Source organism: Silene latifolia, chromosome 4 (assembly GCF_048544455.1).
Source record: "Silene latifolia isolate original U9 population chromosome 4, ASM4854445v1, whole genome shotgun sequence".
NCBI lineage: Eukaryota > Viridiplantae > Streptophyta > Magnoliopsida > Caryophyllales > Caryophyllaceae > Silene > Silene latifolia.
Window position 1 is genome coordinate 22,352,158 of NC_133529.1, and position 27,448 is coordinate 22,379,605.

The window sequence follows — 27,448 nt, forward strand, 5'->3', positions numbered from 1 at the left end:
GAGTATGTCATAGGTCTTTTGGATTCTAAAGGGTTTATAAATTTGTAATTGAAACTTGTTTTGAAAAGAATTGATTGATTTTTGGAATTGGTAATCTTTCCCAAATTTTGTGGAGAATTCTTTTGCATTGGGTGTGGTTTAGTGGATTGGCTGGATGTGGCGACTACTCAACCTTTAGCCTAACATTTCCTAAAACGATGCTTGCACAGAACCTTTTTCACCTAACCCAAGCTCCGTTACAACCCGATTGTCTCTCTTGTATGTGCATCGTTTTAAGACTTCTCTTGCGGATATTGGATGGAGTATCGTATTATATTGCGGACATGCTTCGCAAGTCGAGTTAAGAGAGTGATTTTGGTTACTTATGTCTCAAAAATCACCCTGTTATTTCATTGAGTGACTAGTGAAACCCGTGAGAGTCGGTACTTGGGTCTCTTCCGGTCAAAGGCTTGATATGGATTCGAATCTTGTGTGTATCGTGTCAATCTTGGGAGCATAGCGACGTACTTTCCCTTTTCCCGCCTAGAATTTGTTTCTTGGGCATTCCGTGTTGTCAATGTTGTCTACTTGAGCTAGAGCTAGGGGATCGACACCTCGGTAAGACCTTGAGACGACATCCTCCACTAAAGACTCTCTTTGTTCGGTTTTTGAAATCCCGCTTGAATGAGACAAGTGTGCGTGTTTTGTTTGATTCATTTCCATGAATTACTTGGTAATTTAGTGCCATTTTGAATCAAAATTTTATAGCAAGACCTTACTTGCCTTGCAAGAGAGCGCTTCCCCTCATGAAGTGTCAAATTATGAGTTGAAAGAGCTCCGGGTGAAGCTAAACCCTATTCGGATATTATTAGCTTAGTTAGGTAGAGGGTGAATAAAGGTCTAAAGTTTTTCCTCACTTACTCGGGGATGAGTAAGACCTAAGTGTGGGGAATTTTGATGTGTAGTTTTTTAGTCACGTTTCTTCCCCTCTTTTCTATGCGTTTTGATCCGTTTTGAGACGGTTTATTAGCTATTGCTTGCATTTTGTGTCCCAAATTCTAGTTCTATGAATTTGTGTCTCATGTTGTAGGATTTGAGACGGGAATGAAGAAATGGGAGCAAGTTAGGTCGGTTTGAAGAAAGCATAGGGAAGAAGAGAAGAAGAAGCTGAGAAGAGTGTCTCAGTCGGTCGGCCGGCAACTGGTAGGTCTACCGGCTAGGCATCTACCCTAATGAGCCAAAGGGATAAAAGAGAGGAAATGATACAGGAGCCGGGTAGCCCACCGGCAGCCCGACTGTGCACACCTGATGACTTCGAAAGTGAAGGAAATCAACAGAAGACTCCGAGCCGGCCCACCGACTGGGAATATCTGATGACCAATATTTTGAAGGGAAACTTACAGGAGCCTCCCAGCCGGGTGGTCCACCGGCTGCCGATCAGCCAGCTCAGACCCCACGACTGAAATCTTTCTTTCCTTTGTAATTTTTGACCTAATTTTTGTGTAAACTATAAATACCCCCTCCATAATTCATTTTGGACACAATATTCTAAATCTCAAATATTTCCTATTTTTATGCTAATTTTTCATAACCAAGTTTTAATCTTTCCTTAATCATTCCTTAATTACTCTATAATTTAGTTTACATCTAGTTTATTTGAATTGTTTACCATAGTTGTTTGTGTTTGTAAGTGAGATTTTGAAGAAATTCTTCCATTATTAATCCAAAGGTTCCATCTTTCTTAAGTGTTGGTACAATTTCTTTCTTTATTCACTTTAATTTTCAATTGTTTACATTCCTATTTCCATCTTTAATTGTTGTTTCAATTAGCATAATAATGTTTATTGTTATGTTTGTGTTTCTCTCTTCAATTGTTTACATGTCTCTTGTTAACATGAGTGAGTAGTCCTCCCTAGGGTTAGGGGGATCCCAAGTAAGGGTTAGCTGTTGTGAATGGGTTGTTAACATTTATGTTTTGAGTGATTTATTGGTCTTCATAAACATGCATAGAAGCTGTTTGATGAAATGTGTGAGTGAAAGTTTACATCTTTTATCAATATATGATTAATATTTCCTTGATTGAGAGTTCTTAGGGATGCTTGATAGTGTGTTTGTGATGAGTTGATAATCAAAGTGGCAATTTTGTGTTCAATTTTAGGAGAGGCTAAGAAATTAGTCCCTTAATCCGAGACTATTGATACGTGTATTTTATATAGTCTTTTTGAGCCTCTTATGCACATATTTCTATACAATTCCCGTAGTTTTAGGCTACGAAATGCCCCGAATATTCTACTTTGGTTCGTTTGGCTTTAATTGCAGGAATGAACCTGAAAGAAGCGGAATTGAGCCTTTTACTGTCCCGTTAGCTTGCATTTAAGAGATAGAGGAATTGGAGCGGAAATACCTACTGCCGTGGGATGCGTGAAGTCGCCTTGGAAGCTGAATCAGACGTCCTATGGCTAGTTCAGGGGTGAAGTCATCGATTGAGAGCTTTTGCTTGCCTATTTGCTCGATTAAAAGCCTTTGGATGGTGAATAGTACTCGATCGAACCACTGCTGTGTTCGATCGAGAAGTGGCAATAAGGAGGTCCTCGATCAAGTAGTTGTTATACTCGATCGAGAGGTTTGGCTGGATGTTTCCTCGATCAAGAACATTGAAGACGCTCGATTGAGCACTTTGCTAGCTGATGCGTGATTTCCTCGCATATTCTTATTTACTTAATATCCTATTATCATATTTAGATAAAAATAAATATCTCTCCTATAAATAGGAGAGACTTAATTAGGATTAAGGGGACTCTTTTTCTTCCCTTTCATTATTTCGGGTTCGACGTCACTTGCTTTCTATATTTCCGGATCTGAAATTTTGTAATCTCTTTTTACTCTCTTTGATTCAAGTTAATTCTTTTGCAACATTTAATTATTGTTCTTTAATTTCTGTTTTATTAATACTGTTATTAGTTTGTGCGAATTCTTCCTTTTCATCTTTACATCATGTTGTTTATTATTTCTTTATCTTTCATTCTTGTTTTATTTACATTTATGCATAGCTAATTCTTTAATGCTAAGATTAGGGGAGCCATGATAGTAAAATAACGATGCTTTAATTGGTTTAGCAAAGTTTGCATGTGAGAATTGTTTGATAGCAATATAACTGTTATTATTAGATTGAATGCATGCAACTAAAGTAATTAATCTGGTTAAATTCAGACCTAGATCGGAAGATTGGAATGAACAGACCTGTTATGAACAATAAACTACTCTAATGAGGGCGGAAGCTAAGTTAGTAGTATTTTAGGGCGGATAGCGGACCGGAAGGACCTTTCCACTACCTTTTTCTCATCAAACCGACTGACCCTACCTTTAGCTGAATTGTGTGACATCATGGTGAACCGACATCCTAGCATCTTTCTCTATTTTTGATCACATCATTTCATCCTTATTAGTTTTTATTGTTGTCTCTCTTATTGCCTTTTTATTCGGTTCAGTTTAGAAATCAAAACAAAACACCCCCCAATTTGTGACCGTGATAGACTAAAATAACAAGTAGATAGTGACCGCCTCCCTATGGAGTACGTTACCCGACTTGCTTCTGCTGTATTAGTTGAGCCGGTTGGTTTTATTTTTGATCGGGTTGTGATAACCGTGTTAAATTTTGGCGCCGTTGCCGGGGAGGCAACTATTTTATTTACTTGTTTTATTTTAGTCTGTCTTTAGCCTCAAAGAATTTATTCCTTGAGGCAGTTCTTATCTTTTCTTCTAGTTTTGTTTTGATAGGTCCTACGGTCCTACCTAGACAGGATTCTAGGAGAAAGATCATCAAAGGGAAGACTATGCGTTTAAGAAGCATAGACAAGCTAGTCATTCCTTTGCATATGTGCCGCCACATCCACTTCAGCAACGAGGCTATAAAAAGCCTCCTTTTGTTTGGCCGCCACAACAACAAACTCCTTCTCCTGATAAACAGAAAGAAGAAAATGCTGAATTGACATCTATAGTGGAGACACTTGCGCTGCAAGTGCAAGAGATTATGGAAGCTAAAGATACCCTTATCGAGCTACTTGGGACTCATTTGGCTGAAGTAATTGCCGAGCGAACTTTCAGGCAACCTGAGACGGTATATACTGTTCATACCGGGAGAGGTCCTCACTATGAAGGACTTGAGTTGCCTTGCGAATCCTGAATTGTCCGACTCAGAGGTTGAAGCAACTGTTCAGGGGAAGGCGTTGTTTGACGGAGAGGTAACAGATTCACGACAACTACTCGATCGACCAGTTTCTGATGGTCGATCGAGCAAGTATACTGAAGAAATGCTCGATCGAGGAGATAAGGGTGCTCGATGGAGTACAGAGGAAAACAGGCTCTCGATCGAGCAACTCAAACAGCTCGATCGAGTAAAATTGATGAGGAAAGCTCTCGATCGAGAGGTACTGCTACTCGATCGAGTAACTTTGAGCTGGGGATGATAAATTGTCGTCTAAATCTAATTTAGACGATAATTCTGCAATTATACATAATGCCTATAAGCCCCAAGTTCCATTTCCAGGCCGGCTACGAAGGACAAAAGCGCAACAACAATTCGGCAGATTTGTCGATCTTTTGAAAAGTCTTGAAGTTAATACTCTGTTTGCCGAGTTACTTACCCAGGTACCCTCCTACTCTAAATTCGTGGAATAAATCCTTTTACGTAAGAGGAATGCAGATAATATTGAAACAATGGCTTTGACTGAGGAATGCTCTGCACTTCTTCAGAATAAGACTCCACCGAAATTGACTGACCCGGATAGTTTTCTATACCATGTCATATAGGGACCCACTTGATCGACAATTCTTTATGTGACTTAGGTGTTAGTGTCAGTGTCTTACCTTTATCTCTTGCTAAGAGATTAGGTTTGACCAAGTTTCAGTATACTAGCATGACCGTTCAGATGGCCGACCGTTCTTTATCACGACCTTTAGGAGTTTTAGAAGATATAGGAGGTTCTTTATTCCTATCAACTTTGTTGTCTTAGATATACCCGAGGACACCCGTACCCTTATTATCTTAGGGAGACCATTCTTGCACACTGCTGGTGCAATTGTAAATGTCGGGGATAGGACACTTACCTTTAAGGTAGGAGGGGAGGTCTTGGTTTTTGCCCAAGCTAACACTATCCCTTCTGTAGAATCCGATGGGGTTCCTTCTAATCCTTCTGTTGCGTCACATATTTCATTTGATTTGACATCTCCGCCCCAGTTTGGGAGCAAGTTGGAGGAATATCTCTCTGTTACCCCTTCTTCAGGTCTAGACAGGTTGAAATACCCAGGAGACGGGCATGGCATGTTTAATTTGGAGACTGGAATGGTAAGAATTGATGACCCTGGTGGAGGTTTGGACGAGGCTATGCCGCATAGAAAGAAAGAGCGCATGGAAGCAAAAGGTGGAGGCCATGACGCTGCGATGAGTTGTTGTTCTTCAGTTGATGCGATGTTATGGAGGCCTAAAGTCAAAATCATGGATGCTGAAGGGACTGTATTTAGTCAGAAGCCTTGTTGTGAACCATTGATTTGCGTGGGTGGATGAAGAAAGGAAGGTCGAGCTGGGACCTATCTGAAACTAGCGCTGATCGGGAGGCAACCCAGAGTTTAAAACTCTTTTTAGTTGATTTTCAAACATTTCAGTTTTGTTGGACGTGTAATAATTGGTTTTCAGACGATAGACTAGAACGTTTGGATTTGTTGTGTTAGTTCTATGGGTCGTATGTGCGTATTTGCAGGTGCTTCAACTGGCACCTAGGAGTTCACATATTATGGGTTTCACGATCGATCACTATTCTGCTCGATCGAGTGCATGACTCCTTCGATCGAGCACTTCCACGGTCAATATTTCCTCGATCGAGCCCTTTTGCGGCCTATTCTACTCGATCGAGTACTTTGTTTTCTCGATCGAGTAGGCTTGTTTTGATTCGCTTCCAGTGATGTTGTTATGAAGCTATTAGCGACCTCCCTTGTTGCGGGCTGGTTTGGGGAGGTCCCTACTTCGCGTTATCTTGTAAGTTTTCCGAGCTTCATTCTTCTTTTAGTTTGCATTTCCTTTCCCTATTTTTGGGTACAATGAGGGCATTGTACAGTTTGGTTTGGGGAGGGTATATGCATCCATATCTGTGTCTGTATACTGTTTTTATTGCATTTTTGTTGTCACGTTTAATTTTTGTATGTATTGTCTTTTATTTTCAAAAATTGAAAAATACAAAAAAAAATTATAAATTTCGAAACATTCAAAAAAATTCACGTTTATTTTTGCATTTAGGTTGAGTCAGAACGGTGTATTTCGATGATGAAATTGCACTACTTTTTGTCTTTTTGCTTAAGCCTTGCATAAACCACGATGACACTTCCGCTCCAATTAACTTCGGCACCTTAGCCCCCAACAACTTTGAAATCCATCCCACTCAAGTCAGTCTAATTGAGAAGGATAGTTTTGGTGGGCACATTGATGAGAATGCACATGCCCACCTTAGAAAGTTTAAGAGCAAGGTTGCAATGATGAAGCGCAATGGAGTGTCCGAAGATACTTTGAGATTAATGTTGTTTTCGTTCTCTCTAAGGGACAAAGTGGATCGTTGGCTAAAATTTCATGCACCAAACACATTCACCACGTGGGACGCCTTAGACAAAGCTTTCCTAGCTAAATACTACCCATCCTCTAAGACCGCCATGCTCCGGAATGAGATAACCACTTTTCAACAAGAAGATGGAGAGTCTCTAGGGGAAGCTTGGGATAGGTTTCAAGACCTCCTTGCCCGTTGTCCACATCACAAAATTCCATTTGTCATTTCAAGTTATAATACAATTTACATTTCAAGTTTTTCATTTATTATCTTGTTCTTCATTTCCAAGTTCTATTTCTATTGTCAAGGTAATTTCATTTCTAGTATTACTTTTGTTATTCATTTGTCATTTCCATTACTAGTTAGTATGTTCATGTTAATCATTTTATTTGTCATTAGTTTAGTTTTCATTATGCAAGGGTAATTCATTTGTCTAGAGAATAGGGAAGCCATGCATAAATAGTTTTTGCATTTGTTGAATTGGGATGCTATAATAATCGTTTAATAGTTTCTATCACATGCTTGTATTGATTTGTTAGTCTTTGATTGTTGGCCACTATCTTGGATTAAGTTTGTTAATTCACTTTTATAAGTCGAGAGGTACGAAATTGAATTAGACTAAGCATTTTTTAGTAGACCGACCTAGCCATAGCGAGAGCTCGCTAGGACCCGTTCTATGGTTGACAATAAGGCCGAGAGGTGGTTGTGTTTAAGCCTAAACAATTATTGTATTATCAATTTCCTAGTTTGACATGAACATTTATATAATTTGAATGTGTAACCCGACTTCCCTAGGCTCTTTCTTTATTATTGATTTCTTTCATTACCAAAACAAATAATCATTCGATAACCGACCTTGATAGAATTCACTCCATGACAACTTGTTTAACAACTCCCGTCTCCTTGTGTTCGACCCCTATTACTACATTCATTTGTGTCTAGGGTATTTATCTTTGTTAGGTGTGCGATAGCCTATTACCAAGCATTAGCCAACCCTCAATGACCGCCGAGTAGTTTCCTAGCCCAAGGACAAAGCTCAAAGGATGCCTCGACAAACCATTAAGCTCATGCAGTAGTTTTGAGGAATGGGCTTGAGCTTGAAGACCCTTATAAAGATCTTAAAATTGAAGTTGATGTGGACCCTAAAAGAAAGCGGTTGTTATGAGTGGTGGTGGGGGAAAGCCCACCAATGACTCATTCGGCTAGGATAAGTGAGTCTAAGAAGGGAAAGGTATCAAGTGGAGCATCTACAAGTGAGGGAACATCTAACGAGAAAGCTCCTCTAGCAAGCAATGAGAATGGATTGGTTGAAGACCTCACTTATAAAAGGGAGGTGGGTGAAGAAGTTAGAGAAGAAGTCCTTCTACAACCTTCCACTAAAGTAACAAGCAAGCCCACTTCTCCAAAGGTATCCTCTAACCCTCAACTTGTTACTAACATTCCCTATCCCGCTAGAGCTTTAAAGTCTAGAGAAAACTTCAAGTACACAAAATTTTGTGAAATGTTGGAAAAACTTGAACTGACTCTACCCTTTACCGAGGTGATATTGAACATGCCAACCTACACCAAGTTTCTGAAAGACATCTTGACTATGAAGAAGACCTTGGGTGACCAACAAATGATGGCTATGGAAGAAGAGTGATGAGTCATATTCATATACATTAATATGACTCCCTTTAGTTACTTTTGATATGATTTTCGTGCTATTTTATATCAATTATATGCTTTTTATGCTAGAATGTCGATACTTCCGCTATTTAGTGTTTAAACTCAGGAATGATGCATTTGCAGAGCAAAGGAATGAAATGAGCACAATGGAGTGGACATGAAGGATTACACGTAACATGACACGAGAATCTAGAAGAATAAAGGAAGAGAACTAAAAAAGACAACACGAAGAAAAGAGCTAAAACATGAGAGTACTTGATCAAGTATGAGTACACTCGATCAAGTGGTTATGTACTCGATCGAGTGCACCTATACTCGGTCGAGTATACATCATGCTGGCAGTTTTCGCGCAATTTCCTTAAGTCAGTTTGTCTTTATTATAAATACCTTATTTACGTCATAGTTAGAACCTACACTATTTCTGTCTAAAACTCTCTTAAAAATCCTTAGTTTAGTTTTAATAAGTGTAAATTGATAAAGAGTACCAATATAATCACCATTTTTAATAATCAGTACCAACATAAAATTTAATTGGTAAAGAGTACCAGCTTAATTGCTCCGATCAACAAGTAGTACCAAATGGCCTGAAACTGCCACTTATAATTTGAATTTCAAATTTTCCGTCAATTTCTTGTTTTTTATCTCTAATCTACCCTCCCTTTATGTTACTTAAGAACCCATCTTCGCCTCCTTCTCGCCATTACTGCTTCTTCCCATCTTCTTCATTTTTCAGTCAATTTAAGGTATGTAAATACTCTCTTTTACTCTTCACTTCTTATAATTCTCTTCTTCTCTTCTTCCATCTTTCATTTTGATCATTTCCTTCTTTCTCGTTTTTTCCAGTTTTTTTTTTCTTTTTTTTTTTTTTTCTTTTATCTTCCTCTTATTCTCTTATGCGCTCCTTTGTTTTTTTGAATCTGGTTTGTTTCAATACTAACACTATTAAACTTTACTTCATTCCTCTCCTAAATCATTACATTGAATGAGGCAGGCACAATGGATCTTCCCCAAAACCCCAAATGCCATTGTCGGGTACCTGTTCCTATACTGAAATCATGGACCTCTGAAAACCCAGGAAGAAGATTCATGATGTGCAAGTTTCACCATTGTCATTTTGGCATTGGGTAGACGAAAGTCAGTGTGAATGGCAGAAAAATGTTATAAAGGAGCTGATGTTGGATAAAAAACTCTTGCGAAGTGAGAAAGACATGATGAAATCTGAGAATGAACACTTGGTGGTGAAGGTTGAAACCTTTAATGCTGAAAATGGTTTACTTCGGTCTAAGATCAAGCACTTAGAAAGGGATTTAATGTTCCCTCTGTATGAGTAAAAAGGAAAAGGGTCCTTTTGCAAGATTGTGTCAATAATTTTGTTGGTTGTTGTTGCTATATTGTTGGCTAAGTTGGTTAATTATTAGTTAGTTAGACTTTCTCATCTATGTAGTTCCTCATGTAAGGACTAGCTCATAATTGTTCTGTACACATGAGCCATTTTGTATAATGTAAGGAAAGATTTTCAATGAATGGAAAAATACTTGGAATTATCATCTACTTAACTTTGTTTTACATTGCAAACAAGTAAAAGCTCTAAGTTGTCTTACATTGCAAATACCAAACCTGTCTTACATTGAAAACAATTAAAAGCATTAACTTGTCTTACATTGCTAAAACCAAACTTGTCCATACAAAGTGCAAACATCAAATTAAAAGCATGAACTTGTCCATACAAATTTCAAGTACCAAACTAAATGAAATGAACTTGTCTACTTCTTGGTGACTTTTTTCCTCTGCCTCCCTGCATGGCTTTGAGGTTGAGTTTGCTGTTGCTCACTTGTTTGGCTCATGTTGCCTTGGCTTTGCTGCTGACTGGCTCCAGCAATCATGGCAATCACCTGAGCATCATGTTGTTTCTTAGCCTTTCTTACTTCAACTTGAGCTTTATGTCTTTTTGTCCATTCACAGGTGGGCTTGGTTGGATGTACAACAGTCTGTTCTTGGTTCTTACAGGTCTTGGCATTGTGCCCTACTTGGCCACATTTTTTGCATGTCATCTGTAGCCTTGGCTTCTTAGGCAGCTTCCCACTTGTTCCCTCACCAGCTTCCTTCCTCCTCTTTTTATGGCTTGGTCTACCTGGAAGTTTCCTAATAGGTGGTGGCAAAGCTCAGCTAGATCTACTCTCTTCCACTGAGATATATCAGGCATTGGTGGTATAGGTAAGCTATAACATTGCATATACTTCTCTCTTATGTAAGCTTCATCCACAAAATCTTCATAGTCAGCCCTTTGATGATTGATACAAGCTATGGCATGTTGGCATGGAAGGCCACACAACTGCCAGTGAAAACAACTGCAAGTGTGTGCTATCAAATCAACAACATACTGTTTGCTCATATACTCCTCAAACTTCTCATTACTTGAAGCATAAACATCATAACAATATGCTTCTTTCACAGCCCATTTTAAAAACTTATCCACATATGGCATCACCCTACCTTCATAATTTCTCACCCCCACCCTCTTCTCATAGTGTCTCTTCATCAGATACCTTCTCATCCACTCCATCTGAGTTAATATTGGCTTGTCTCTACACTCTCTTAAAACATGATTGAAGACTTCACACATGTTATTCAGTAACATGTTTGACTTACAATTGGTGTTGAAGGCATGTCTACTCCAATGATGATCTCCAATCTGAGACAAATAGGTGTATGCCCTATCACTAAGGAACTTGATTCCTTTCATCTGGAAATTAAACTCAGGCTGCAAGAATTAGATGCATTAACAAAGTGTAGCTTGTTAATTAGATGAATTAACAAAGTGTAGCTTGTTAATTAGATGCATTAACAAAGTGGGGCTAAGTGTAGAACTTAATACCTTTGTACCTACTCTGGAAGCCTTCCAAAATGAGTCTTTGAATGTGGCACCTGTGAATTGGAGCTTGAAGTTTGCCCAGATATGTCTTACACAAAACCTGATGCCTGCTTTTGGAGTTGCAATATTGAAAGCCTCCAATATACCCTTCTGCCTGTCTAACATTATAGTCAGCCCTAAACCTTCAACTTTACCAAAATCCTCCATAAGCAGATTTAGAAACCAAGTCCATGTGGCACCATTTTCAGTCTCAACAACTGCCCAAGCTACTGAGTATATGTTGTTGTTCCCATCCATTCCAACAGCCACCAAACAAATCCCTGGGTAAGCACCCTTCAAGTGACAACCATCTACCCCAATTATAGGTCTACACCCATTCAAATATCCATTCTTAACTGGTTTCAAACATGTGTACATTCTTTGAAAAAAAGTTTGGGGGGTCTCTCAATTGAATCAACAGTAACAATAACTGTGGAGCCAGGTATATGCTTTATAACAGCACCAACATAGTCCCACACCTTCCCATATTGGTGAGCACAATCACCATAGATGGCCAGTTTTGCTCTTGATCTTGCTAACCAACACATGATATACGTAACATCTACCCCCAAATCCCTTTTAATTTTTTTCTGCCAGTTTTTAATTTTCCAACTGGGATTTATTCTCCAATCCTCCAAGTACTTCTCAGATAAGTACTCTGCATTGACCTTTTTATTGATGCCCCTAAACACACAATGATGACCTAAGTCTATGGTCCTTATTTGCAAACCCCATCAGAGCCCATTGGTGTAGCATAAACAGTGTATGTACACTTTCTTTTAAATCCACAGGTACACTCAGGAAATTTTGATGTTATTGGATTCCAAGTACACTTACATTTATTTCTACAATATGTAGTTATTCTCTTATTTCCACTGTGTTCATAGTAGAAGTCATACCTATTTCGAACTGCATGGTGTATTAGGGCTTTCTTTAGTACCAGCTTGTCAGGGAACTTCTGGCCTCTTAACAACACAATTTGCCCCTTGAAGTCAACCTCGGGATTAAAAGATGGACAGTCATCTGCTTCATCATCTGATCCTTTCAAACTTCTTAGTTCATCATCATCATCAATATTACCTTCTTCCTCAACTGTTGGCTCCACAACCTCCAAACCTCTTCCGAATCTAACTAGACTAAGAGACTTGTCAACTTTATTAATCAATGATCCCTCATCATCTTCAATAAACACTTCTTCTGCCCTAAGATCCTCTTCTCTTATAGTGAAATCAACATCTGATTGGTCCTCTTCTGAATCCTCTTCTACACCTTAAAATCCCCATCTAAACCCTCATCATCTTGTACAATCTTTTCCTTACCTTTAATTAATTTTTTAGGTTTTCTCATTGGCTTTAACTTTGACTTAGGCTTCAAAGATATACCCTTACCCTCACTAGATCTAGCCTCTAAACCATGACCAGTATAGTCAAATAGCTTATCAAACTCATCTTCAAACTCCAGTAACTTTGCTTTGCCCTTACCCTTTTCCAAAGCCTTTGCCTTTGTCTTACCCTTATGCTTTTCAACAGGAGCTTCTTTACCCTTATTGTTTTCAATTTCAGCTGCTTTAGCCTTACCCAAGTGCAGATCAGTTGACCTCAAATTAATTTTTCTTTTTCTAACAGGAGCAACACCCACACATTTGACTGCCTTACTGACTTTTGCACCCACATCTTGCCTTATTAATTGAGCTGGTTTACTGTCTATCATTTAAGACAGTGTGTTTGGGAGTGGGTGGAGGTGAGTTCAGTTTTATAAGAGAAGAATGGTTTCTTGGGCTTTTTCTGATAGGAGTAACAGGTTTGGGCTTCAAATTTGGTTGAGATTTTTTAGCTGTGGTAGTATTTTCACACACTGTAGGAGCTTTTTCAATGTTGAGATTTTTGGAATTTATTGAGTGAATCTTGGAGGTGTCAGTAGTTAAAGACATGGTCCAAATTTCAACATATAAATCAATCCTATTAAATTTATCTGTTGACTTGATGACCTCATCTTTACATATCACTGTCTTACCAATAGTGGTATTCTTACCAAACTTTCTAAAATAAACAATTGGCAGAACATTTTTAGGGACAACTTTTCTTGCAAGATCAACCAAAAACAGCCAACTTAATTGATTCGAATAAACTTCAGGGGTGACTTTAGTAGAACCACCAAAATATTCAGTTTTATGCTTAGCATATCTAAATTTCCCCCAAAATGCATCCTAATATCAAGTCTAATTGGTGGGTCAATGTTCATCCTACATAGAAATTAATAAATCACACAGTAAATCAAACAATAATAATGACCACGAACCCAAAATAAAACACTAATAATAACAAGTAACATAAATTAAGATGAAGAATGATGTTGTAAAAAAAAAACCAATAACTATTTTACCCAGATTTCAAACAATTGATTTAATAATTTAGAAGAGTTGGATGAAGAATCATACCTGCGTTTCAGATTTCAGAGGCCGAATGTTGGAAATGTTGGGCGACTAAGGAATCGTGCCACTGAAGAATGGTGATGATGAATGATGAAGAGAAGATTTAGGGTAATTTGATAGGTTATTTGAGAGGATGAAGAGAATATGAATTGTGTACTCTGTAAGTTTGGAGTGAACTAAAGGAATTAGATGAAGATGATGGGTTTGATGTTATAAAAAGGGTACTTTTGTCATTTTAGGTGAGTATAAGTGAATAAGTGGCAGTTTCAGGCCATTTGGTGTACTTGTTGATCGGAGCAATTAAGCTGGTACTCTTTACCAATTAAATTTTATGTTGGTACTGATTATTAAAAATGGTGATTATGTTGGTACTCTTTATCAATTTAAACTTTTATTAATATTGTTTCGGATATAAGCACTCTTTAAATACGGTACTTACTAATCTTTCTTTGATTATTATTAATTCAAAGTTCTAGTTTATTCAATTGTTCTTTTGTTCATCTTGTTATGCTTTTAATTATGTTGTTCATCAATCTTATTGTTGTTATTCCCTTTATCATGAGTAGCTAATCTTTTAATCTAGGGTGAATTGGGATCTAGGATGTTAGAAGGGGATAATTAATAAATTGATAGTTAAAATAACTTCTTTGTTGTTGTTCAGTTATTGTCTTGAATCTAGTTAATTAGTTTCTGCATGATTGATTAATTAGTATTGCAAATTAGGATTTTCACCGACCGGGTTAAGACTAGTATAGGCTCCGATAGCTGAATAGACTGACTTAATGATAGCGACCACATTTTAAGTTTAGATCTAAATAGCATATTATTAGAATCGACCGATCATATGACCTTAAACAACTTAAATTGCTCTATCTATGAATTAAATCACACTCCGGATAACTACCTAGGGAACCTAATCCCTATACCTTTTAATATTATTGAATTCATCTTACTTACTTTTATTGCAATTAGTTTATAGAAATCAAACAAACAACCTTCAAGAAATTGTTACCTTAAGACGGACTTAATTATTAACAAACCGGAATAATTAACTCGCCTCCCTATGGATTCGACCCTTCTTGCCACTATCTACCTATCAATATCAATATATATACTTAAAAGAGGAACTTTTGGAGCGATTTCATTGGCTATTGCTAGTGATTTTATTGGCTATTGCTTTTACATATTATCTAAAGCAATAAAAAATGAAAAAAAAAATAGAAAAGATAAAAAAGAATTGTAGATTAAATTAAATTGTAGAATTTGATGGTTATACATCTCTGTCAAATAATTATATCATTAATTAATTAATTAATATAGGGATAATAATATAACATAAGACTTTTATATAAAATGCAATAAGACTTTTATATAAATTCAAATAAGCATTCAAAGAAGTCAACCTTCTTTTACGTTCTAATCTTATACACATGCCTTTTAGTCTTTTTATTGTGTTTGCTTATTGCATTCAAAGTTTATAATTTGTATACGGCTTTTATTTTGTTTCATAGGCAATGTGTACAAGTTTGTCAAACATATATACTAATGCGCAATTTGATTTGATATTGCAGGTACAATGTAACATGGTGAATGAATTCATGGTGGAGAAAATATTATCCGATTTGATTTTAGTTTTATATGTAAGTTATAATTTGTGTATTAGTTTAACGTTTCATTACGCGGCAATTATATCAACGTTTTCTTTCATAGCATGCTTTCTTTAAGACGACATTATCCGTCTAAAGCTATGATAAAGACGGGTAGATATATACCACTTGCGTATATAAGAGTACATAGAGATGGAGTACATAGAAATAACTATTTTCATAATTATTAATTACGTGCAAACAAAATTATTTAAAGAGTTCGACTACAAATTTTTCACGAACATTTACTTTGTAACTTATATATATACCTTACATATACTTTACTCCGTACAAGACCAATTCATAATTTAGTAGCTCTCTTAGCATTATTAATGTTAGAGACCCCAGAATTTACAAACTACGTATATTATTTTATATTCAAATGAGTTATTAATTTAAATTATAAAGATAATTAAAATAATATGGTTGTTTACATCATAAGAAGTTGTTATTTTTGGGTGATGATTGTAAATCTAAGCTACAGACGAATTCTTCCGTTTTTGGAGATATAACCATTTCTGCCATAAGTATAGCCCAAAACATAATTGGGCCATATTGCATAGGATGAGTTATTGGTGTGCAGTAAAATTTTATACTAAGAAACATCGGACTTAATAATACGGAGTAACTGACATAATATAGGATGTAGCAATGTTTGAATGGTGAGCTTTAGAAGTAATCGTAGAAGAAAAAAGTATTTTACAGCAAACAACTTTACTATTCCCTCTGTCCTTGGAATAGTTCATACTTGCTTTTTTTTGTGAGGGTGAAATAAAATAAGTGTAAATTATTAACTGAGATGGAGGGAGTAATAATTAGAAGGGGAAGAATGTATATTGTATACATAGTAGTAGTATTCAAGACACAAAACGAAGAAAACGCAGACAAAAAATCGTAACAAAAAAAGATAGCTTTTTTCAAAACCAGGTCATGATAATTACTTAGAAACTACTATTTTTAATGACATGGGCATGAAATAGTTGATTTATATCCATATTAGTCATTTAAAAAAATAAATAATCAATCTGTTAATCTAAAATCGTTGATTATCAAACACCACTAACAAACTCGCTAATTATATCTTTTAGTTAAACCTGCTGATAAAATATGCTAAACGCCTAAACATAATCTGCTTTCAAAGTCTGCTTTGGCCAATATTAATCTGTTGTTTACCAAACATGCCATCATTTACGTCATTGTTATGGTATTACCCGGCCAACGGCCGAGCATGAAATCTAGTTAGTAGTAATTTAGGATTTACTTTGATTAAGGTGATACGACTTTAGCCTTGTCAAATTTGGTGGCGTTGCCGGGGAGGCAACAATTTTTCTGTTTATTTGTGTTTATTTTTGTCTTTTATCTCAGGGAGCATCAGTTCCTTGAGACAATTTGATATTTTTCTTGTTGTTTTCTTGTATTCCCAGGTCTGATAGGTTGGAGATTGTACCTTTTGATCCCGAGCCAGAGAGGACTTTCGGTACAGACGTAAATTTCAAAGAGAAATAGGTCAAGCAAAAGACTTGAGTATACTTGAAAGTGATACAAAGCACATATTTGAGTCTGAAGAACCATTCTATAAATATGACACACTTATTTCTGACACCCCAGTCCCCGTTCTTATATCAATAAAGATGCATACTCTTGCCAGTTATTCTAAGCCTACTTTGGCTTCTATCCCGAAAGGATTCAAGCTTCCTACTACTGACAAGGGTACTTTTGAGATCCAAACATTATACATTAATTTGGTGGAGCGAAACTGTTGGGGGAGGAGCTAATGAAGATCCTGCCAAGCATATGGAGAAGTTCACTGATTATTGTTGCTCAATTCCACTGATTGCTGGAGTAACTTAGGATCAGGTAAAGTAGGTTTTTTTCCTTGTTCCTTGCGAGATGGAGCGTCCGAATGGCTTCGAGACTTGGATATGGAGGCTCATAGTGTTATTGAATGGAAAACCTTAACTCTTGCATTCTACAAGAGGTATTTTCCACCGCAAAAGACTAATGCTCTGAGAGGCCAAATTACTAGTTTCAAACAAGGTCGTACTGAAGACTTGAATGAGGCATGGGTAAGGTTCAAAAGATTAGTTCGTTCTGTCCCACATCACGGCTTCCAGACTTGGTTTTTTTTGCAACCAGTTCTATAATGGGTTATACGACGATCATAGAGCTCTCCTTGATTTTTCTGCTAGTGGAAGATTTTAAAATAACACCAATGATACCACAACTTGGAAATTGATAGATGAGATGGCTACTCACACTGCTGAGTACGATAATCCAAGGGGAAGTACGAGAGGGGATGGTTCAGATAGTGCGATTGCAGTACAGTTGGAGGCTTTAACTGCTCAAATCGCTGAATTGAAGACAACTCAGTCTTTGGGAAAGCAGCAAACAGTTCATGCCATGGTTCAAAAAGAAGTGTCCTGTGAGAGATGTGGGATTGTTGGCCACAATGCGGCCAAATGTATGAGTACAATTGAACAGGTTCATGCTTTTCATTCATTCAAGCAAGGTACTTCTTATTCCAACTTCTTCCCTGAAAGAGGTTAGAATACGTTCAATCAGGCCCCTCAACAGAATGCATATATTATTTCCCAAAATCATGTTAATCAACCAAAAAGAAATTTTGTTTGAAAAAATCAAGGAGGTTTTCAGCAGATGCAACCTCCTCAACAAGCTCCTAGTAACGATATGGCAGAGATGAAAGCTTTGTTGCAACAGAGTTTGCTAATTCAACAAAAGCAAACGGCTCAAATTTATGAACTTATAGCTCATAACAAGATGTTAGACACTCAAGTTGCTCAATTGGCGGTTCAAAATCCCCCGAATCAGCCCGGAAATCTTCCTCCTCAAGGTAACCAAACACATGAACAAGTTAATACTATTTCACTGAGGAGCGATACTACTTATAAAAGTACGTACATGCCCACTGATAAAAATGAGGTCCCTTATATGCATCCTAAGGGATATGGTAATCTTGAGCTAAGTGATGATGAGAAGGAAAATTGCACGAAGAAAACACGAGGCAATAAAAATGACGAAACAGCGAGGAAACCGCCGCGTACTTGATCGAGTGGTCAGGGACTCGATTGAGTACACTCCCCACATGTTGATGATTCTCATGTTTCAGCTACAGCATTGGAAAGAAATAGGGTACTCGATATAGTGACCCCAAGACTCGATGGAGTAACCCCCCTGAGTGGAGCCGATGTTTTGAAAAACCAAGAAAAAGTAAAATAAGCCGAGCTGATTAAAATTCAACTACCTTTTCCATACCGACAACAAAAATCTAAGCTTGAACAACAGTTCAGAAGGTTCATGGAGGTAGTGAAGAATCTTCAAGTAAGTGTGCCATTTACTGAATTGGTAACTTAAGTGCCGGCGTATGCTAAATTTTTGAAGGAGATCTTATCAAAGAAACGGTCTTTTGATGAAGTTGAGATGGTGGCATTCACTCTGGAGTGCGCAACTGCATTGCAAGCTAACTCACCACCAAAGCTAAAGGATCCAGAGAGTTTTTTTATTCCTTGTCATATTGGTAGTATAGCCATAGATAATCCCTTTGCGATTTAGGGGCTAGTGTTAGTGTCATGTCGTATTCTGTATGCGAAAGGTTAAATATGGGTAAACTCCGTGTTACTAATATGACCTTGGAGATGGCTGACAGATCTTTAAAGAGTCCTATAGGTGTCGTAGAAGATGTGCCAGTTAGAGTAGGGAAGTATTTAATTCCAGTTGATTTTATTGTAATGGATATGGCTGAAGACTCCCAAGTACCTATTATTCTTGGTAGACCATTTCTTCACACTGCGTATCACTCATAGATATTAGAAATGGTAGTCTGACACTAAGGGTTGAGGATGATACTATTAAATTTGTTCTTGATAACGCTTCAAAGCATCCCCATTCAGTAACTTCATGTTATATGCTTAATGTTGTTAACCCCCCCTATTAATGATTGCCTTGTTTATTATTTGGCCAAGAATTCCTGGAGCGAGGAGGTGGATGAGATAAAGAGGTTGGTTTATGGAGATGAGCCTCATCTTGAGCCGGTTTACAGCTTTGATGAAGATGTTAATTTGGAAGCTGAGCTAAATGCTTTGGAGATCGGGATTTTTCAAGAGGGGCCCGTCAAACTTTTTGAGGAAGCTCCTATGACGGATGAAGCACCCCATCTCCTTCCTTCTGATGATTAATGGAAGAGAGATGAGCGTACTTGCTCATATTTTATATTAGATTCCGAGTTTGATGAGCCGGAACTTTATTCGTTGCTTATTTTATTTGCTTATACTTTTTATTGGGGCTACTTATGTTTGTGTGTAGCACGTGCATTACTTTTTGATTTACTTTTGCGTGCTTTAAGTTGTATTGATTGCGCCTTGAATGGCATTTGTTTTTAAGTGCAAGAATTGTTCGTCAGGCATGTACTCGATCGAGTATTGGTGAACTCGATCGAGTGTCGTAGATCTTAGCGCTGAAACATAGCCAGAGGATGATGAAATTACGTGGTTGGTCATTCTCTCCTATGTTTGCAGCTGGTTTGGGAGAACTCCTAAGCTATTACCCGGTATTCTGTTTCCTTGTATCTACTTTTATTGTATTATCTCTAGTTATTTCCCATTCCTTTTGTTAGATGTGTCCTGTAGGTTGCAGTGGTTTGTTGTAAGATTGCTATAATGTAGGCGTCACAATAAGGACACTGTTACATTTAGGTTTGGGGGAGGAATCTTTAATTATGTTGTGTGATTTAATTTCAGTTGTGTGATTTATATTATGTTGTGTGCATTTAAAATAAAAATCCATACAAATTAAAAAAAAATTCAAAATCCAAAAACATTTTTTTTCCTTTGTTTTAGGTCGAGTCTTGGTGAATTGAATAGCAATGATGTTAAATTGCATTATTTTTGCATTTGAATCTCAAATAGTTGTCTATGTACATTGTTTTGACCCGTTATTTATGAATACAAAGCTCATAATTCAAGTCTTGACCGTATTGACATGCCTTATACTAATTAGATTTGACTAAATTAAGTTGTTAACTACTTAAATTCTGAGATCTATAGAGCTTCCTAGTCCAGGAACATCAATAAACTAGTCTCATTGTTAATTAGGCTTGAGAGTGGTTCTTCTTATGGAATATGTAATATCAAACTGCATAAGTGTGACATTAGTTTCTTAATTTTTGCACGTTCATATGATGAAGTACACGAGGAAAGGCGGTTCTTACCATTCAAATAAACCATACATTACCCTTTTTGTTAGCCCGTTTGAACCCTTGTAGGTGTTTCATATCCTACTTATAATAGCTACATTCCTAGAATTTGCCTACCTTGTCGCGACAGTTGCAGTTGCTTGTTATCATGTTTATTTTGCTACTATGGTTGGGATTGTGACTTTTATTGTCATTTCTGGGTGTAGTAGAATTATTTAGCAATTGTGGTTATTGTATCCCTTTTGTTGGAAAAGGAAGAAAAATATGAAGCAAAAGAAAAAAAAAGAAAAAAAAGAAAAAAGAAATTCGAAGAAAAAAAGAAGTGAAAAAAAGAAAAAAAAAATATATGCTTCATTGTCATTTGTTAAGGAAATAGAAGGTTGGTTACTAGAGTCTAATGCATTGTTGGAGAGTAGTTCTTTTAGCTCTCATGCGTTTTCAAAGTTGAGATAATTTCTCTAGTTGGGATGATTTATGTTTATTGTCATAGATTTGATTTTTGATTTAGCGCTGTGACTACCGTCTTAACCTCACATATCCATATGTGCCTTGGCACAAACCACTTCTATACCATTTGCCCATTTGCCACTCTATTGTCCTTGATACATGCACTTTTATTTTTATTATGAATGTGTATTAGTTGAAGAAATTTCTATCACATTAGAAGGCATGCATGTTTCATAAGTTGAGTGAATGCTTCTACTTTTTTCTATCTTCACATATTACTCACCGTTACATACTTATGAGTGCATGAGTGAAATCCACGAGAATCCAACTAATTTGTCTTGCAAGATCGAAAGGTATTTGGCATTTGTCTATAGTGCGGTGACATGAGAGTTGAGCTGCGTTTTCTATTACACGTGCCTTTGAATTTGTTTTATTGGTACACCTTTGTCATTTATTTGTTATAGATATGGATAGCTTGGGATTTGTATATACATTTAACATTAGCTCTGCGTTATCTATTTACCATTTGTATGATTACTTTTTGTATTGTGTTAGTGCTTTGCTTGGGGACAAGCAAAAAGATGGTTTGGGGGAGTTTGATGAGTCACATTCATATAGATTAATATGACTTCCTTTAGTTACTTTTGATATGGTTTTTGTGCTATTTTATATCAATTATATGCTTTTTATGCTAGAATATCGATACTTCCGCTATTTAGTGTTTAAATGCAGGAATGATGCATTTGCGGAGCAAAGGAATGAAATGAGCACCGCGGAGTGGGCATGAAGGAATATACGTAGCATGGCATGAGAATCTAGAAGAATAAAGAAAGATAAGTGAAGAAGACAACACGAAAAAAAGAGCTGAAACAGGAGAGTACTCGATCAATTCTGAGTACACTCGATCAAGTGGTTGCGTACTCGATCGAGTGCATCTATACTCGATCGAGTATACATCATACTGGCAGTTTCCGCGCAATTTCCTTAAGTCAGTTTAACTTTATTATAAATACCCTATTCACGTCATAGTTAGAACCTACGCCATTTTATGCCTAGAACTCTCTTAAAAACCCTAAGTTTAGTTTTATTATATCGTTTCGGATATAAGCACTCTTTAGTTACGGTACTTACTAATCTTTCTTTGATTATTATTAATTCAAAGTTCTAGTTTATTCAATTGTTCTTTTGTTCATCTTGTTATGCTTTTAATTTTGTTGTTCATCAATCTTATTGTTGTTATTCCCTTTATCATGAGTAGCTAATATTTTAATCTAGGGTGAATGGGGATCTAGGTTGTTAGAAGGGGATAATTAATGAATTGATAGTTAAAATAGCTTCTTTGTTGTTGTTCAGTTATCGTCTTGAATCTAGTTAATTAGTTTCTGCAGGATGGATTAATTAGTATTTTTTTTTGGTCGAAAGGTAAGTCATATATTATCAAGCAGCAAACAATATACAACACCCAAATTGACTAGGACATAAACCGCCTAATCAATCTAGAGTGTTTTTCTTGTAACTTATAGCTTATAACATGTCGAATTCTAGTACAAATCACTTGCCTAATAAACTGAATTATAATTTTTGGTACCACCATAACACTTTCATGTAGACACTTGTTTCTAGCATGCCACACCTGATAAAAAAGAGAGCATATGGCAGCTCCAGTAATCCGTTTCAAGAAAAGAGATCTGAACCTCATAGACACCCACCAATTCACTGTATTCTGTCCAGGGATAACAACACTTAGCCAATCTGATAAAAGCTGCAAACACCTGCTACTGAATTCACAGGTGAAAAACAGATGATCATGCGTTTCATCCAACAAACCACAGAGTAGACAACTACTATCCTCTGCCATCGACCACCTTTGCAACCTATCCCTTGTCATCAACGTGTTTTATACTGCAAGCCATGCAATAAAACAGAATTTGCCTATCCCCAGCCTCAACCACACCAGACAATGCCAATGCATCTCAGTTCCAAAAGGTTCTAGCCAATGATACCCAGCCTTAAAGCTATACTCCTATCCAGAGAGCCCCATATGTCACCCACATATCCTCCCTTGAGAATGTCCTTCACCTCACAAAGTTTCCTCCAAGACCAGCTAGCAGTGTGGGGAGGTGTATAACTCAACCAATCTTTTCCTTTAATATACACTGCATGGACCCACTTCACCCATAAATGATCCTTCTTTCCCATTATCCCCAAAATATACTTTCCCATATCAGCAATATTCCACATCCCATCATTTTGAATACCAAGTCCTCCATATGTCTTTGGCATACACATCCTCTCCCAAGCCACAGTTGGGGATTTATCATAGTGTTCACTGCCTTGCCAAAGAAAATTCCTGCAAACTGCCTCAATATTGTTAATAACAGTCCTGGGTAGGACAAAAACCCTAGCTCAGTAACTGTGAAGGATACTAAGAATAGATCTCACAAGGACTAATCTGCCTCCATAAGATAACTTTCTGGCCCCAAGAGCCCTAATTCTCTCTACCACTCTTTCCACTAACACAGCACAATCCAACACAGATAATCTTTTAGCTGAAATAGGTACCTCCAAGTATCTAAATGGAAGCTTGGCAGGTAACATACCAGTAGCTATCAGAATCTGCTCCCTCAAAAGCTCATACATCCCATTCATGTAAACATTGGATTTAGCCACATTCATTTGTAACCCAGTAGAATTAGAAAACTGAGCAGAAACAGTCAGCAGCAACTCAACAGACCTCATATACCCATGGTAGAACATTAATAAATCGCCAGCAAAGCACGTGTGTGAGAGTTTAAGTTTCCTACATAAAGAGTGATACTTAAAACCATCATGTTCTTGTGCCACCATCAACAGTAAGGTAGTCCATACATAATGTAAAAATTAAAGGAGAAATAAGGTCTCCTTGCCTCAAGCCCCTCTTTCCTTTAAAATGTCCAAACACCTCACCATTAAGAGAAATAGAATAAGAAGGAGTAGTGATACACTCCATTACTCTCTTAATAATAACACTAGGGAAGCCCAAAGCACCCATCATGTCCCTAACAAACTCCCACTCTACAGTATCATAGGCCTTATGTAGGTCAATCTTCATCATCACCCTAGGAGAAACGTTCTTCCTATTATACAATTTAACCAAGTCCTGACATATTAAAATATTCTCTACTATATCTCTTCCTTTAACAAAGGCACTGTGACTGTCACTCACTAAATCAGGCAACACATCACTCAGTCTGTTACATAACAATTTAGTAATGCATTTATAGACCACATTACAGCATGCAATGGGTCTAAAATGTGTCACCAACTTAGGCATATCTACCTTAAGGTAATAATAGTATGATTTACCTGCTTCAACAATCTGCCATTCTCAAAATAATCCTTCACAGCATTAATAACAGTTCCACCAGTCACCTCCCAAGAATCCTTGAAGAACTGGCTAGAGTAGCCATCAGGACCTGCTGCTTTGGTTCCAGGAATAGAAAACAGAACAACTCTTATTTTATCAGGAGTGACTGGTTTAAGCAAAATATCAGAATGATCATCCTGCACCATCCTTCCCTTCTGGATCACATGAGCATCAACAGGCTAAATCTCCTTAGCTGAACCCAGCAAATTCATATAGTACTGCTCAAATGCCTTATTGATATCATCAGGCTTCTCATGGAGCACACCTTTGTTATCAGTAATAGTGAACACTTTATTATCAGCTCTTCTTCATTTGATAGAAGCATGAAAGAAAGCTGTGTTATCATCTCCATCATCAATCCATTGCATATTGGCTTTTTGGCTAAGAAATTGCTATTTTGCCTTCATTAACCATGACACCTTCTTAGCTGTCACTCTCTCATTATCACTCAGCTCAGAATCCAGAGGATTCCTTTGCAACTCCTCTTACATACACAATAAAGCTTTATGAGCTAAGCTATAAGTGTGCTCAATATTATGGAAGCCCTCCTGATTCAGCTCCTTCATAGGCTTTTTTAACATCTTCAGTTTAGTACTCAATTGAAACATAGGGGTCCCATGAATACTTAAATTCCAAGTATGACTGATCACATCCAATAAATCATCAGCTAAAGCCCACATATTGAAATATTTAAAAGGTCTAGGTTTCCTGTTAAGTTGCACTCTAAGGCTTATGATACAAGGGGAGTGATCATACAACCCTTCAGGGAGAAACTTAGCTACACAGTCAGGGAATACAATGCACCAATCATCATTTCCCAAAACACTATCAATCCTGCTGAACACCCTGGATCCTGCTTCATGTTTATTATTCCAGGTGAAAAAAGCTTCTACAGTCTTCAGCGTAATCAACCCAGAGGTATTTCAAGCATCCTGAAAATGCTTAATTTCAGCCCAACTAATTTCTGAGCCAATCCTTTTATCAGGGAACATGACATTGTTAAAGTCCCCAAAAACAGCCCATGGCCCAAACCCCCCACTGAACATATCTTTCCAAAGCACTCCAAAGCTCCCCTCTCTCAGCTAATTTATTAAAACCATAAACTAGGATAGTTCTAAAGGTACTACCTCTAACATTATCCACCACCTCAGCAAAAATTTTTCTGAGCAGTGACCTCAACCACATTCACTGTGAACAAATTAGGTTTCCATATTAACCAAATCCTACCTCCTTTATGACTAGTATTATTAGTGCAAATTGCCCAGTCACTACAAATATTATTATGCACTTTATTCCAGTTACTACACCTAACCCTAGTTTCAAGGAGACCAAAGAGCCCAACATTATTCTGATGAAGAAACCATTTCAGATCCCTATGTTTTGTTAAGCTATTTAATCCCCTTATATTCTAAAACCCAATATTAACCATGGTCAGTGATAGGCGGAACATACCCCATTCCATCCAACTTTCTCATGAAAATCTGAATTCCAGAGTTAAAAGCATCCATAAACGTGAACCCATACCCCTTAGTTCCAGAAGAGCTAGCCTCATTAGGACCAATCCTAGCCATTCTAGAGAAAATTCGAGCTGGTGTAGGAATATTCATTTTCCTCACTCGGGGTGCCACATGAGTGATCACAGGGCTCACATGAGGAAACCTGATAGGGGTTTTATCTTTATCCTTCTGCCCCAAGTCCAGTTGCTTATTCATTACCTGCTTATGCAGCACATGTTGTTTACCCACTGGTTTAGGAGCTACAGGTTTCCACATCTTCCTTGGGATATCCTTCCTCTTCTCAATTTTGCATTGCTCCTGTGAATGTCCAGTCCCTTTACATTTATCACAAGTAATTGGTAACCATTAATACTCAACCCTAACAGTCTGATCCTTCCCAAGTTCATCCACAAACACAATCTCCTTAGGGAAATCTTGGTCCTTATTCACCTCAACAAGTAAACGAGGAAAACTCAAGAAATTCCTACGGATTGTATTCTCATCACATTTAATTACCTTACCAATTCCACTACCAATTTTCTTAAGACTGTTCATCCCTCAAAATTTAATATCCAACCCCTGCAACTTAACTCAAATTGGGATAACCTGCACATCATGCTTAACAAGACATGCTTCAAGCCTCCACTCATTAACAATGACGGGTTTGCTGTCAAACATGAGGGGACCATAATCCAACACCTTCTGTTGATGTTCTTTTGATTTAAGCCGGACAATAAAAATACCATTCGTCATGAATGATATCTTATCAATCGAAAACCAGACCAAACACGCTTAATAAAGCCATTAACCACCATCCACGGCGGTCTCACATCAAGAATAAAACATTAAACATCAGTTGACCAATAATCAATCTCACCTGAAACATCCTCAACAGAAATTCGAGATTTTGGTGGAACTGATTTAGAACAACCTGCTGCATCCTGTTCTTTGCCATTTGATTTCTGCGCAATTATAGTCGTTTCCTGACGATCATCCTCAATATCTAGCTCAATATCCAATTCAACCGATTGTAGATCCTTGATTTCAGAAGATAAAAACGTATTTTTGTGTTTTTGAGAATTTAATTGGGATTATTGTTATGCTTTTTTAGTCGAGCCATTGCGTCATACCCTAAAAGAAAACAGAAAATTTAGAACTTTCTCTCACTAGAATCTCTCTCATGATTATTGATTAATTAGTATTGTAAACTAGGATATTCATCGACCGGGTTAAGACTAGTATAGGCTCCGATAGCTGAAAAGACTGACTTAATGATAACGACCGCATGTTAAGGTTAGATTTAAAGGGAATATTAGAATCGACCGATCATATGACCTTAAACAACATAAATTGCTCTATCAATGAATTAAATCACACCCGGATAACTACCTAATGAACCTAATCCCTAGACCTTTTAATATTATTGAATTCATCTTACTTACTTTTATTGCAATTAGTTTATAGAAAGCAAACAAATAACCTTCAAGAAATTGTTACTTTAAGCCGGACTTAAATATTAACAAACCAGAATAATTAACTCGCCTCCCCGTGGATTCGACCCTTCTTACCACTAGCTACCTGTTAGTAGTAATTTGGGATTTACTTTGATTAAGGTGATACGACTTAGCCTTGTCAAAGAGTTTAGTACTCTACTTATAAACAAAA

At 37.2% G+C, this 27,448-nt stretch overlaps 1 protein-coding gene and 1 non-coding gene across 2 annotated transcripts; both read right to left on the reverse strand.

The window, feature by feature from the left end:
* Positions 1-6,675: 6,675 nt before the first annotated feature.
* On the reverse strand, positions 6,676-6,782 carry LOC141654599 (small nucleolar RNA R71). The gene has a single exon (XR_012548155.1). It is a non-coding gene; the product is annotated as a small nucleolar RNA R71 (small nucleolar RNA).
* Positions 6,783-22,352: 15,570 nt separating this feature from the next.
* On the reverse strand, positions 22,353-22,739 carry LOC141651232 (uncharacterized). Its single transcript, XM_074458950.1, has one exon. It carries the CDS (start codon positions 22,737-22,739, stop codon positions 22,353-22,355), a length of 387 nt encoding a protein of 128 aa, XP_074315051.1.
* Positions 22,740-27,448: the final 4,709 nt, after the last annotated feature.

Excerpts from the sequence above, each read along its gene's own strand:
- LOC141651232 (XM_074458950.1), bottom strand. The coding sequence starts at position 22,739 with ATGGCAGAGGATAGTAGTTGTCTACTCTGTGGTTTGTTGGATGAAACG.